This window comes from Dama dama, chromosome 29, assembly GCF_033118175.1.
Source record: "Dama dama isolate Ldn47 chromosome 29, ASM3311817v1, whole genome shotgun sequence".
NCBI classification, from domain to species: Eukaryota; Metazoa; Chordata; class Mammalia; order Artiodactyla; family Cervidae; genus Dama; species Dama dama.
The window spans coordinates 60369778-60385778 of record NC_083709.1 but is presented as its reverse complement, the minus strand read 5'-3'; the positions used below and the strand labels follow the sequence as shown (position 1 = coordinate 60385778).

General features: G+C 37.6%; 1 protein-coding gene across 2 annotated transcripts in view; it reads right to left on the bottom strand.

Moving 5' to 3' along the window:
• The window catches only part of VPS13A (vacuolar protein sorting 13 homolog A), a 274739-nt gene that overhangs the window by 112325 nt on the left and 146413 nt on the right, over positions 1-16001 (bottom strand). For both annotated transcript variants that reach the window (XM_061132455.1, XM_061132456.1), the window contains exons 35-37: positions 5074-5221; positions 598-725; positions 149-318 (exon numbers count right to left, since the gene is read on the bottom strand). In XM_061132455.1, coding sequence (XP_060988438.1) covers positions 149-318; positions 598-725; positions 5074-5221 — 446 coding nt within the window. The remainder of the gene's footprint in view (positions 1-148; positions 319-597; positions 726-5073; positions 5222-16001) is intronic.

Genomic DNA, 16001 nt, shown 5'->3' with positions numbered 1-16001 from the left:
TTTAAAATGTTGACTGAGAACTAAGGAATCAACTGCATTAAAGCTTTGAAGATGTCAGCATATACCTGGAAAATGCACATGCAACTTTGAGAGTAAGTTCTGTAAAATATACCAACCATTGCTCAATAAAAATTTAAAACACTATTACCTAGGAGTTGCTTTCTTGATATGGGGCCTTTTGTCATCTAAAATACAGTTTTTTAATGAGAAGGAAGAAAATATTGAGTCATCTGTATACATTTGCAAAGTGCTTATAATATTCTCCAACTTAAATTCAGCAAGTTTCAGAGAAGGATCACGAATATCTGTAAAGGAAGTCTGAGGAAAAAGAAATCAATACAAATTTTAAACAAAAATACAAATTTAAAACATATTTTAAGATATGAAATACCACATTCTCTATCTGCAAGAGTTCATAATGAAAGGCATATATTAACTTTAAAATATCATTTTTCATATCAAAGGCTGTATGTAAGAAAACTCATTTTAAAAGGCTAGTTAAATATTAACATGAAAAGTGCAACAATTTTTCTCAAAGGAACAGATACAACAAAACACAGGAAACAGCAAAAATGTAGTTTTTCTTCTTCAACTTACCTCTTCAGGACCTGGACTATACAGTGCCATGGTGAGATAATCAGTTCTGAAACTCATGTTCAGTGTTGTCTTAACTTGAGAAGCACGTGAGTGTACTTCTACCACAGCGGCTGTCACTACAGTTGTTCCTTGGAAAAATTGGTTAGTGGATAAAAGAAAAAGGTCAGGAAGGGCAGAACTCATTAAAATAGAATTAAAGTAGATTTAACATAATTATTAAATAAATGGTTATAGTATAATATTTTTCAAACAGATTTAAAAATTCAGATGTTGAATTCACTTAACTCCAGGGTTAGCATTCTTTACATAATAATCTGGGAGTATAAATTAAACTCTTGGTTTACTTTTAATAAACTCTTGGTTTAATTTTTGTAAAGTGAGAATAGAAGAACTAACCCCTGGGTCTGTTTTGGCAATTCAGGAAAATAGCATGTGTAAAATGCATACCAGAGTACCTGACATATGTGTTTTGCATTTAAATTTTACTTCAAAAATAAACTAAAAACAAACAAGATGCTTTAGATGACATTTTAAAAATGTTCCACTAACCAAAAGGATCCAAAATTCAAACTTTTCTACATTTTATATTTTGGGGCAAGGTATTATATACACATAGTACATATTAAATGGATTCTGTAGACCCGTCAATCCTTCTCTTGGCTGCATTGCTCTGTCAGTGATTACTAGTTGAATAGGAATGTGATTGTGGACATTCTTGCTTTGTTCCTATTTTAGGTGGAAAACTTTCCACTTCACCATTAAATATGCCTTTTAGATATTTCTAGTTTTTATCACAAATAGGTGGCTTTTATCAAATGCTTTTTCTGCATCTATTCAGGTGATATAATTTTTTCTCCTTTTTCTATTAATTTGATGTTACCTTAATTGATTTTTGAGGGTTAAACGAACTCTGCATTTCAGGATAAGTCTAAATCAAGATGACACATCCTATATGCTTATTGCTGGATTTAGTACGCTATGCTGTTAAGAATTTTTATTCCTGTGTTCATTAGGGATATTAGGTAACCCTAACTAAAAATGCTAAATTGATTTCTTAATTCTAGTAATTTGTTGGAGACATCTGAGGGTTTTCTATGTAGTCAATCATGCTGAGAGGCATTTTTACTTTCTACTGTGTAGAAATTATTATGTATAAATAATTTTGTGATAATAAACTCTACAACTTACATGAAATGTACAAACTTTTTGAAAAAAAAAAGTTACCAAAACTGACATAGGATGAAATAGAAATAAGATGAGTAGTTCTGCATCTATTAAAAGAATTGAATTTCAGTGCTGAATTTTGTTAAACATTTAAATAAGATACCAGTGTTAAACAAACCTTTTGGAAAACAGAGGAGGAGGAAACACTTCCTTAGTTATTTTATAAAGCAAGCATTAGCCTGATACCAAAAACCCAAATAAAAAATAAAAAACAACTTTGAGAAAAGAATACTGCACCTAATATTCCTAATGAACACAGGAATACAGGGTTACTATGCAAATATCAGGCTTCCCTGGTGGCTTAGAGGGTAAAGTGTCCACCTGCAATGCGGGAGACCCAGGTTCAATCCCTGAGTCAGAAAGATCCCCTGGAGAAGGAAATGGCAACCCACTCCAGTATTCTTGCCTGGAAAAATCCCATGGACGGAGGAGCCTGAGAGGCTGTAGTCCATGGGGTCACAAAGAGTCAGACACGACTGAGCAACTTCACTTATGCAAATATCAATTGTATCAGTAACAACTGAGAAATATACTTTTAAAAATATTTGCAGTAGCATCAAAAAACATACTTAGGAAGAAGTTCAACAAAACTTTGCAAGACTGCTACACTGAAAAATCTCATTATTGAGGCTGAAAAATCTCAGTATTTTAAATGAAGAGACTAATGTGTGCTCAATCACTCAGTAATGTCCAACTCTTTTTGACTCTTTGGATTGTAGCCTGCCAGGCTTTTCTCTGTCCATGGAATTTCCCAAGCAAGAATAACTGGAATGGGTCGCCATTTCCTTCTCTAGGGGATCTTCCAGACACAGGGATCAAATCCACATCTCCTGCATTGCAGGTGGATTCTTTACCTACTAGGCATCATGGAAGCCCCAATAGCTTATTATTTTACTTCCTCTGTTGCTGCAACACAACACATGCATCCCTCAAGAAAAAAACAAAACAAAACAGAGTATCTCTCTCCACACATTCTAAAAATGGCTCAAAATCATGCAAAACTTAGTTCACTTCACATCTGCACCAGAATATACTGTATATATTTCTCCCTTCTTTGGAACAGAAAACATGTCTTCTTCTCCCATATTACCTAATGGAGCATAGTTAACACCTCATTCTACATGTTATATAGAACTTATGTCATTTTTCTTAAGACATTTGTCATTTTTCTCTTGAAGCATTCTAAATTCCTTTTTAATGAAAACCAAGTACTTTCTAGCCCAGTAACAGATAATTTAGGGATTCCTTTTTAATGCTCTCTGTATTTGAATCCCATGTTTTCCCTTTTCCTGGATTCCTTATTTGTTTTGCTAGAATATATTTTCAAACTACCAGCATACCTCATAGACAGCAAGTTTGGTTCCAGACTACTGCAATAAAATGAATACCACAACAAAGCAAGTCACACAAACTGGTTTTCCAGTATATATAAAATGTTATGTTTATACTATATTATAGTCTGCTTCCCTGGTGGCTCAGAGGTTAAAGCATCTGCCTGCAATGTGGGAGACCTGGGTTCGGAAGATCCCCTGGAGAAGGAAATGGCAACCCACTCCAGTATTCTTGCCTGGGAAACCCCATGGATGGAGGAGCCTGGTGGCCAGCGGTCCACGGGGTCGCAGAGAGTCAGACATGACTGAGTGATTTCACTTCACTTCACTTCATAGTAATGCAGTAGCATTATGTTTTTAAAACATATATATCTTAATTAAAAACTACTTTTGTTAGAAAAATGGCACCCAGATAGACTTTCTTGACTCAGGGTTGCCACAAACCTTAAATTTGTAAAAAATGCAATGTCTGAGAAACACAGTAAAAATGAAGCGCAATAAAATGAGCTGCACCTGCATGGGTATATAGTAAACCCTGAGTCACTGGGAATCTAAACATTGTGTTCACATTTGGATGACGGTTTGACCATGTATGGAATCCTAACTTCAAAATTATTTTCCTTAGAAATATATTTTCCAATATTACCCCACTGTCTTTTATCCTCCATCAATCCCATCCCATCCAGTTTCATTCATGATGAATCTGACTCCAGTCACTTTTTTTTCTAAGCCATAACAGGCAGCCTGGTATTCTTCAATATTATTTCTGTTGTTCTGACATTTCACGAAAATGTGTTTGCATGGAGAGTATTCAATCAGCTTGAAACTGGGTAGACTCTTTATATCCAAGAATTTGTTTCAGTATTTACTTAGTTCTATAGAGTTCTCTTCTAGGAACTCTTTCTTATCTTAGGAAGGCAGAAGATAATGATGGTAGGATTCAGTTCTTATACTCCTAGAATTCTGTTTTTATGAATTAGAGTTAGTTTTCTGTTCACATTCTCTTTTGTTTCTTCAATTATTTTTGTCTCATTCAAGAAACACTATTCTGTTTATCTTGCCTGCTTTTATGCTTGGGTTCTAATGATTTTCTTTATATCTGACTATTAATATTTAACTATAAAGTACTGGGTTGGTTATTCTAGCTAGTAAGAATGATGATTCCTATAATGTTATAAATAAATGTAAGGTTGTTTCTTTGCTGGGATTCTGACTGGAAAAGCTGTGCAATATGTCAGGCCTTGGCAAGTGGGGATCTTGTAAACTAGTAGATTTCAGTTTGAGGTAAGGAGACTTGGGGTTCCCCCAAAATGCCAGAATGAGAAGTATTTATTCTAGTGAAGCAGAATCATCCAGTAGTTCTAATTAACCCAATTTCTTTATGTGCTGGTATTGAACTTAGACCTTAGTTAGGCGTCTATATAATAAATTAAATCCAACACTGGATGTATCCTTCTACTGAGTTACGATTCCCTCTGCTCTATTTTATCCATGTATCTTCTAAATATTTGCTGGAGTCCATCACTAATGATCATCCTCTTTTGAGACTGCTAATATTTTGATACTTCTAATATTAATATGAAATATTCCATTGGAACATATGCTTCACTAGGAACAAGGGAGAAGAGAAAGGATGAGGAGAAAAATTGAAAACTGAAAAATAGGAACTTATAGGGGAGGAGTTAGGATAACAAGAAAAAAATACATACTAAGGAATATTGTCACAAGAATTAGAAATTTGATTCAAGGAAGGAAAATCAACAGAATGACTAATAACAGATAAATCAGAACTATTTGAGTAAGATTAGCTAAATAGAAAAGGTTTATAAATCTTATTTTACCCAAACCTACAAAATTAGGGAGAAGGAAAGGAAGGACAGAAGGAGAGGAGGAGGGCGACTAATTTAAGGTCAAGACATACCCGCTGAATGGTGTGAAGCAGGAGTGGCACCACTAGTAACACTGGACTGATCTTTGGTTACTTCACATGAAGCACTATCACCTTCATACCATATGTTGCCATATAATGTTTTAAAAATGGTTGTTATATCTTCTTGACTAAGAATGAACTGTTAAAAAAATAAGATGTGATCATTTCAACATTACTACCTCATGTAGTGAAAAATTTTTATACAAGAAAAACTTTCATTTCAAACCCCTGCAAAACCAACTTTTAACACATTAGATAATTCTATTAACTGAATGTTTCATTTTCTAAATGACCATGTATTCTTAAAGTACCCTATGAAATACAGAACTAAATTAAATGCCAGTATCAATACCAGAAGCTAAGAATGATAAACTTTGTTATGAATGCAGCAATTAGCCTACCAGTTTTAAGCCTTTAAAATAAACTTTCATCTTTAAGTATCCATGTAGTTACTCTATATATTTTTGGTTAGTGAGCCCCTCAATCGACAAATATGGAATAATAAAAAATAATAAATTCAGAACACTTCCTAACACCATACACAAAAATAAATTCAAAATGTATTAAAGATTTAAATATAAGGCCAGAAACTATAAAGCTCTTAGAGGAAAACACAGGCAGTACACACTTCAGCATACATAACATCAAGATTCTCTTTGTCCCACCTCCTACAGTAATGGAAATAAAACAAAAATAAACAAATGGGACTTAAACAAGCTTAAAAGGCTTTTGCACAGCAAAGGAAACAATAATCAAGATTAAAAGATAACCCTCAAAATGGGAGAAAATAATTGCAAACAAAACTGACAAAGGATTAATCTCCAGAATATACAAGCAGCTCACACAGGTCAACATAAGGAAAACAAACAACCCAATCAAAAAATGGGTAGATGAACTAAACAGACATTTCTCCAAAGAAGGCATTCAAATGGCTAATAATCATATGGAAAGATGCTCAACATCACTCATTATTAGAGATATGCAAGTCAAAACTACAATGAGGTATCACTTTGCACCGGTCAGAACGGCCATCATCAAAAACATCTACAAACAATAAATGTTTGACAGGTGTGGAGAAAAGGGAACCCTCTTGCACTGCTGGTGGGAATGTAAATTGATACAGCCATTATGGAGAACACTATGGAGATTCCTTAAAAAACTAGGACTAGAATTATCTCATAACCCAACAATCCCACTACTGGGCATACACCCTGAGAAAACCATAACTGAAAGAGACACATATATTCCAATGTTTGCTGCAGCACTATTTACCATAGCTAGGACATGGAAGCAACCTAGATGTCCATCAACAGATAAATGGATAAAGAAGTTGTGGTACATATACACAAAGGAATATTATTCAGCCATAAAAAGAACACATTTGAGTTAGTCCTAATTAGGTGGATGAACCTAGAGCCTGTTATTCAGTGAAGTGAGTCAGAAAGAGAAAACAAAGATCACATATTAATGCACATATATGGAATCTATGAAGATGGTGTGGATGACCCTATGTGCAGGGCAGCAATGGAGATGCAGAGATAGAGAACAGACTTGTGGACACGGTAGGGGAAGAAGAGGGTGTGATGAACTGAGAGGGCAGCATGGAAACATATAAATTACCACATGTAAAACAAACAGCTGGAAATTTGGAAAATTGGAAAAAAATCAAACAGGTGGAAATTTGCTGTATGATGCAGGGAGCTCAAATCAGATGCTCTGTGACAACTAGATGGATGAGATGGGGTGAGAGGGAAGTCCAAGAGGAGGGAACATGTGTATACCTATGGATGATTCATGTTGATGTATGGCAGAGACTAATACAACACTGTAAAGCAATTATCCTGCAATTAAAATTTTTTAAAATAACACATTTATAAAATTGAAAATATTTTACAATATGTTTTACATGAATTATTTTGGTTGAGCCTCACAAAAGTTCTAGATACAAAGAGTATAATCTTGATATTATAAGAAGCTGAGACTTAAATGATTAAGTATCATGCTTAAGTACACTTAACACAACACACTAACTCAAAACTCTATGCTTTGTGAATTCCACATTAAACCACTAGCATAAGACCTATCTTGAAAGCTGTGACAGTAAATTTTATGTCAACTTGACTGGGTTATAGTACGTAGAGACTGACATATTATTCTAGATGTTGTATATACATATGGTATTGTAGACTATCTACAAATGCTCAGCTCTCTTGTTGGGGGGGGCAGATCCACTAGAATGAAATTGAGTCGTCCCCTGTCAAGACACCCCAAGTAGCAGCTGTTGCAACCCGCCGTAGGGGATATCACATATTTAACTTCTCCTGGATCTCAACTTCAGAGTCAGGGACAGGTTAAAATCGAGTCTTCAGGAAATCAGTTCAATGCATCCAGATCAAGAGTATACAGACAGACACACACACACCCCATGCCACACACACATCCTATTAGTTCTATTTTTCTGGAGAACTCTAACACAACTAGGCTTTTAAAGAAAGAACCTGTCAGTTTTAAAATCCATACATTTAATGACCTCAAAGGGATAACTTTAATCTCACAAAATTTAACAGTTTTATTTGCATCAGACTTCTTTTGACTGCATTTGAAAGGTGATAAACTAGTGTTTTAAGATTAACTCTATGTGTATCTTATTCTTGCTCAGTTCAGTTCAGTTCAGTCGCTCAGTCATGTCCAACTCTTTGCAATCCCATGGACCGCAGCACGCCAGGCCTCCCTGGCTATCACCAACTCCCGGAGTCCACCCAAACCCACGTCCATCGAGTCAGTGATGCCATCCAACCATCTCATCCTCTGTCGTCTCCTTCTCCTCCTGCCTTCAATCTTTCCCAGCATCAGGGTCTTTTCAAATGAGTCAGCTCTTTGCATCAGATGGCCAAAGTATTGGAGTTTCAGCTTCAACATCAGTCCTTACAATGAACACCCAGGACTTATCTCCTTTGGATGGACTGGTTGGATCTCCTCACAGTCCAAGGGAATCTCAAGAGTCTTCTCCAAAACCACAGTTCAATTCTTCTGCGCTCAGCCTTCTTTATAGTCCAACTCTCACATCCATACATGACCACTGGAAAAACCATAGTTGACTAGATGGACCTTTGTTGGCAAAGTAATGTCTCTGCTTTTTAATATGCTGTCTAGGTTGGTCATAACTTTCCTTCCAAGGAGTAAGCATCTTTTGGATGATTTTGGAGCCCAGAAAAATAGCCAATGTTTCCACTGCTTCCCCATCTATTTGCCATGAAGTGATGGGACCAGATGCCATGATCTTAGTTTTCTGAATGTTGAGCTTTAAGCCAACTTTTTCACTCTCCTCTGTCACTTTCATCAAGAGACTCTTTAGTTCTTCTTTGCTTTCTGCCATAAGGGTGGTGTCATCTGCATATCTGAGGTTATTGAGATTTCTCCCAGCAATCTTGATTCCAGCTTGTGCTTCCTCCAGCCCAGCGTTTCCCAAGATGTATGCTGCATATAAGTTAAATAAGCAGGGTGACAATATACAGCCTTGATGTACTCCTTTTCCTATTTGGAACCAGTCTGTTGTTCCATGTCCACTTCTAACTGTTACTTCCTGACCTGCATACAGGTTTCTCAAGAGGCAGGTCAGGTGGTCTGGTATTCCCATCTCTTTCAGAATTTTCTACAGTTTCTCGTGATGCACACAGTCAAAGGCTTTGGCACAGTCAATAAAGCAGAAATAGATGTTTTTCTGGAACTCTCTTGCTTTTTCGATGATCCAGCAGATGTTGGCAATTTGATCTCTGATTCCTCTGCCTTTTCTAAAACCAGCTTGAACATCCAGAAGTTCACGGTTCAGGTATTGCCGAAGCCTGGCTTGGCTTATTCTTACTACTTGTTTCTTATATTTTCATTTATTCATGACTGCTATTTTGTGATTAAAATGTTTATGTTTAGTCACTAAGTCATGTCTGACTCTTTGCGACCCCAAGGACTTTAGCCTGTCAGGTTCCTCTGTCCATGGGATTTCCCAGGCAAGAATACTGGAGTAGGTTGCCATTTCCTTCTCCAAAGGATCTTTCCAACCCAGGGAAAGAACCTGCGTCTCCTGCTTGGCAGACAGATTCTTTTACCACTGGGCCACCTAGGAAGCCCTATTATGTAACAGGCATTGAGAAAATAGTATATTTATATAAATTAATAAAATGTAATTAAATATTACAACTTCTATACAATGTCTTTCAATTAGTGCATGTATACTGTATGCACCCAACCCCCAATACTGACATTAATCATCACTCTTGCTCTTGCCAACAGCCCAGTGCAGAAAGCAGAAGAACGTAAGGATCCCAGGAAGGCTGGTCTGTGGCTCCTACCTGTCAGAACTGGCTTGTGTGCTATCCCTGAACGGCTGACAAGTCAGAAATCACAAACTGCAGCACTTAGTCTAGATGCATTCTAGCCTCTCTGTGATACAGAAAATGATGTCTAAGAGAGTTCAAATGTGTGAACCTGGGGGTGGGCCACAACAGATGCTAACTATTCAGACAGAGCAGTACAGGGGAAGACCCAATTTGAGCTGTCAGAGAAGGCAACTGGACATTTTCAGAAGGTCTGCAACATCATCTGAACCTTCTGCCTGGATTTTCTCTGGAGAAGAGTGAAGAAAATTGGTGTCCCAGATGTCCCACAAAAGTCTGCTTAACAACTGGGCCCAGGGAAGAAAGGATTTTCCCAGTATACTAGGTGGAACATGCTACTTATGTTTTTATGTTTCTAACTGGTTTCTTATCAACATAAAGAGATTTCAATTGTTTAAGAAGATAGTGCCCATCTATAAGTTAGAGAGTCCATATGACCTTATACACTTAGAGTTTAAAGATTTTCACTTGAGATCACTATATTTTAAGTTCTAAATACATTTCAAGTTAAAAATTTGAAATTTTTAAACTGGTGATTTTCTTTTTGAATATAATTTTTACAGGGAGAAATAGAAAAGAAAACTGGGAGGTGGGGGGAGAGAAGAGAATCTGTTATGTAGGTTTCTTAAAGAAATTTTCCAAAAAGACTACATGCTGATAACATTTAAGCAAAAAATGTGATATAGTTAGGACTTCTATCCAGTCAAAAGGCAGACAGGTGAACGTGTGGACAGTCACACTAGAGATCTGTAAAGTAATATCAACTGATTTATGTCCAATTTACTGACTCATTTGACACTTCATCAACATCTCCATTCTTCTAGGACCTCTGCTAGGTTAGCTCATATATCCCCACGGCTTCAAATACCATCTATCATTTGATGATTTCCAAATCACTTCTAGCCTTAGACTGCTCCACTAACATCTTTATTAAAATACCTGACTGATTACTTACAATACCATGTCTAATATTGTTTCCTTCATGACATTTACCATAATTTTTAACTATTTTAACTATGTGCCTGTCTATCTCACCTCTGGATCACCACCATCTCCTGCATTATACTGGTAAGCTCCATGAGGCCACCAACAATGTCACAATTCCTTTGCAATCAGATTTCCAATATCCAGCACAGGGTCTAACACATAGCAGGCACTCAAATATTTGTTGAATAAGTGATCAACATTCAGAGAGAACAAGATGGTGGAGGAGCAGGTGCACATAGAGTACATCTCTCTCCATGGATACATCAGGAATACACCTGCAAACACAGAAGTGCATGCAGAACACCATCTGAGAGTGGACAGGAGTACCTGACTTGTGGAAAAGAATATACAGAACCGTGCAAAACTCAGTAGGACAAAAGAACTAGGGGGAAACAAAGAAGTTTACTAGGACTGGACCTGGCCTCGGCTGGTGGGGAGCAGGGGACCAATCCCCACATCAGGGTAATTGTCTGAGTCAGAGGAGAAACATTTAAGGCTGAAACAGCTGATCTGTGGCTGAATGAGAAAAAGACAGTCCTTGCTGCAGCTTTATGTAGGGCAGGGCAGCTGTTGACTGTGGAGAGACCCACCCACCCCCAGCAAGGGAATGTGAGGGAGGAGACTGTGGTGGGAAATGCCTGTCGAAGAAAGCCAGGCAACCATGGAAGCTAGGCAATACTGGTCAGTCACACATAGAGGGTGGAGCCATCACCATAGCCTCTCTCTCCCCACAAGGCCAGCATCAGCAGCTCATCAATAGAGAGGCTGGCCCATCAAGTGCCTGAACCACAGAACTGAAGAGTAGGACCCCACCCAGGGTATCCTGTAAGTGACTGATGACACAAACTACAGAATAGGACCCCATCCGGGGAGGCCTCACTCTATGTGCCTGATGCCCCAAACAAGGGAGAAGGACTGCAGGCAAGGGAGTCCTTGAAGCGCCTGAACGAGTGGAGCTACAGAGAAAGACTGGCAAAAGACACCTTCTGATCGCCAGCTAGCAGAGGCTCGAAAAAAAGACTCTGATAGGGCCACAACCCAACAGCTGAAGCAGTCTGTGTCCCTGCACACTTGATGCCACCAGGGTCCCCGCAACCCGAGCGGCTGCGTCACCTGCACACTCACCTCTCATTGGCTCAGAGCTGCCACAGGCAAAAAAAAGTCTTGCGCCTATGCACACAGGGTCGCTTCGTGTATTGCTCGTGTCCAATACAGGCTGGCCAATACTGGTTGCCATACCCTTCTAGAGCACTGTACTTCCTGTTGCACTTGCCAGCAATCCCGAGTACCTGGTGCTGCCAGAACCCCTGCAAACTAAGCAGCTGCCCCACCTCTGCACCTGGCCCTCCTAGGGGCAGAGGCAAGCCCTCCAGGGCAGCCTCACGCGTAAACCCCACGGACGACCCACAGGGAGAGGTGGAAATAAAACCACAGCTGAAACCCAGGGGCAGTGCAGCTAAGGAGAACACCCAAAACTTTCCCATCAGCTATACAAGCTGCAGATTAAATCCACATGATCAACTAGGCAGACTCTGTGTATATGAAATATATAAAAGGACACTGAGAGCTCCCACACACAAAAAAATGCACCAGTTCTGACAGCTGTGGACACTGGAGGCAAGGACACACAGGAGTAGGACCAGATTAGAGTCTGAGCTGCCCCCACAGCAGGTCCAGAGACCAGCACAGTGGTGGAGGGCATCCTAGGGAGGTGAGGTGGACTGTGACTCCCAGCGAGGGAAAGGATCCTGACAGCAGGGACTCAAGAAAAACATTTATTATTCTTATGTTTTGACTTATTCTGTAGTTTCCTTTGGATTTTTTTTCTTTCTTCCTTCCACCCCTCTGTTGTAGTTGTCAGTTTTATTGGTACTATGAAACCTAATTAAGCTCTTGGGATTTTTTTTTTCCCAATCACACTTTTATAGTTGTTATAAACCTCTCCCTCGGGCTTTTGCAGTCCCGTGGAGTTTTTCTTTTTTGCTTTTGCTTTCTTCTTCCTTTTTTTGTTCTTTTCTCTTTTACTCAGTTTTCAGTTTTTTAAACCTATCATTTTTTCTACATTTATTCCATTGCTTTGCCTACTGTTCTTTTCCTCTTGCAGTTAATCTTTAATGTATATAAATCTTCGTTATCTACTTCTATTTAGCTTTGCGTAACTATTCTTTCTTTCCATTCCTCTCAACACATTTGTTAGTTTTGTTTTTATTGCTTTATTCCCCAACTTGTACTTTGCTTTAGTTTTGTTTTCAGTTTGTACTTTAGTTAGTTTTGTTTTTAACTGGTAGATATAACTTTTGGTTTCCTTTATTCAATGGGTCAATTTATTGTACATTATTTTTGTTGGACTGTTTTGATTTTGCTTATGGGTGTATATGTATATGTCTATATTCCATTATTTTAATTATTATTTGCCTGATTTTGTAACTGCCATTTGTCTGGGATTCATCTTTGGTTTCTCCTTTTAGGGTATCTGGTTTAATTTCACCTAACGCCATAACAAACCACTTGTGGAATCTTCGTTCCTGACCAGAGATCAAGCCCTGAGCCTTTGGAGTGGGAGCACTGGCTTGAACCCTAGACTACCAGAGAACTAACCCTAAGGAGTATCAAATACTGAGAACTCCCACAAAGGAAACTAATTCAATACAAGACACGGCATCACCCAACCACCAGTAGCACCCTGTGCAGAATGCCTCATTCAAACAACGAACATTACAAAAACATAAACCCAATTGTCAACAGACAGGATGACCACCTCACTCACCTTGCCCATCAGAGGAAAAACAAAAAAAAACATAGCATAAATTTCACCCTATATGAAGCTTATACAAATGACTGCACCAACCTTGGTGGGCAGAAACCAAAAGGGAAGAAGAATTCGACCTTGAAGCCTGAGAAAAGAAGACCTCAAACACAAGAAGTTTCAAAAAAATAATGAAAAGGCAGAGAAATACTACAAAAATGAAGGAACAAACTAGAAACACAGAAGTCCAAATAAATGAACAGGAAATGGGCAAACTACTTGAAAAGCACAATCAAAATGCTGAAAACAGAATGGAGAAAATGCAAGAACCAATTAACAAAGACCTAGAAGAATTAAAGGATAAACAGAAAGAAACAACACAATTACTTAAATTAAAAACACTCTACAAGGAATCAATAGCAGACCATCTGAAGGATAAGAATGAATAAGTAAATTGGAAGATAAAATGGTGGAAAATTACTTCTGAAGAGCAGAATAAAGGAAAAAGAATGAAAAGAACTGAGGATAGCCTCAAAGACCTCTTGGACTGTATCAAACATACCAACATTCGAATCATAGGGGTCCCAGAACAGGAAGAGAAATAGAAAGGGTATGAGAAAATTTTTGAAAGGATTACAGCTGAAAATTTCCCCAACATGGAAAAGGAAATAGTCAATCAAGTCAAAGAGGCGCAAGGAGTCCCATATAGGATAAACCCAAGGAGAAACACACCAAGAAACATACTAATTAAACTGACAAAGATTAAACACAAAGAAAAATATTAAAAGCAGCAAGGGAAAAGCAACAAGTAACATACAAGAGAAACCCCATACGTTTAACAGCTGATTTTGCAGCAGAAACTCTGGAGGCTAGAAAGGGATGGCAGGATATATTTAAAGTAAATAAAAGGAAAAATTCTACAACCAAGATTATTCTACCCGGCAAGGATGTCATTCAAAATTTATGGAGAAATAAGCTTTTCAGACAAGCAAAAGTTCAGAGAATTCAGTACCACCAAACCAGCTTTACAATAAATGTTAAAGGGACTTATATGGTCAAGAAATACAAGAAAAGAAAAAGATCTACAAAATCAACCCCAAACAATTAAGAAAATGGCAACAGGAATATATATGTCAATAATTACTTTGAATGTAAATGGATTAAGTGCTCCAACCGAAAGACACAGACTAGCTGAATGGAAACAAAAACAAGACCCACATATACGCTGTCTACAAGAAACCCACTTCAGACCTAAAGACACATACAGACGGAAAGTGAGAGGATGGAAAAATATACTCTATGCAAATGAGAAGCAAGAGAAAGCTGGAGTATCAATCCTCATATCAGACAAAACAGATCTTAAAATAAAGAAAATTACAAGAGATGAGCAAGGGCACAACATAATGATCAAGGGATCAATCCAAGAGGATATATAACAACTGTATATATCTATGCACCCAACACAGGAGCACCTCAATACAGGACAAACACTAACAGACTTACAAGGAGAAACTGACAATAACACAATATTAGTAGGAGACTTTAGCACCCCACTCATACCAATGGACAGATCATCAAAACAGAAAATTAATAAGGAAACACAAGTCTTAAATGATACATTAGATCAGATGGATCTCACTGATATCTTCAGGACATTCCATCCAAATGCAGAAGAATACACCTCCTTCTCAAGTGCACATGGAACATTTTCCAGACCACATCTTGGGTTACAAATCAAATCTCAGTTAAGAAAACTGAAATCATATTAAGCATCTTCCCTGACCACACTTTGAGACTAGATATCAATTACAAGGAAAAGACTGTAAGAAAAACAGACACATGGAGATTAAACAACACGTTTCTAAATAACCAATAGGTTACTGAAGAAATTAAAAGGGAAATAAAAAAATTTCTAAAACAAATGACAAAGAAAACATGACAATTCAAAACCTACGGGATGCAGCAAAAGCTGTTCTAAGAGGGAAGTTTATAGCAATACAATCCTACTCCAAGACACAAGGAAAACATCGAATAGACAACCTAACTTTACACCTAAAACAATTGGAAAAAGAAGGAAAAAATAATCGAAAAATTAGTAGAAGGAAAGAAATCATAAAAATCTGAGCAGAAATAAATAAAAAAGAAATGAAAGAAACACTAGTAAAGATTCATAAACCTAAAATCTGGTTCTTTGAGAAGATAAACAAAATTCACAAACCTTTAGCCAGACTCAATAAGAAAATAAGACAGAAGAATCAAATCAAGAAAATTAGAACTGAAAAAGGCTTTACAACAGACAATGCAGAATTACAAACAACTATAAGAGACTATTATGAACAACTATATGGCAATAAAATGTATAACCTGGAAGAAATGGACAGATTCTAAGAAAAGTTCAATCTTCCAAGATTGAACCGGGAAGAAATAGACATTATGAACAACCCAATTAGAAGCACTGAAATTGAAACTGTGATCAAAAATCTCCCAAAAAACAAAAGCCCAGGACCAGATGGCTTCACAGGAGAATTCTATCAAACACTGGGAGAAGAGCTAATGCCTATCCTTCTAAAACTCCCTCAAAAAACTGCAGAGGGAGGAACATTTCCAAACTCATTCTATGAGGCCACCATCACCCTGATACCAAAACCAAAGACAACACAAAAACAGAACTACAGGCTAGTATCACTGATGAACATACATGCAAAAATCCTCAACCAACTCTTAGCAAACAAAATTCAACAACACATACAAAAAGCTCATACAACATGATCAAGTTGGGTTTATTCCAGGGATGC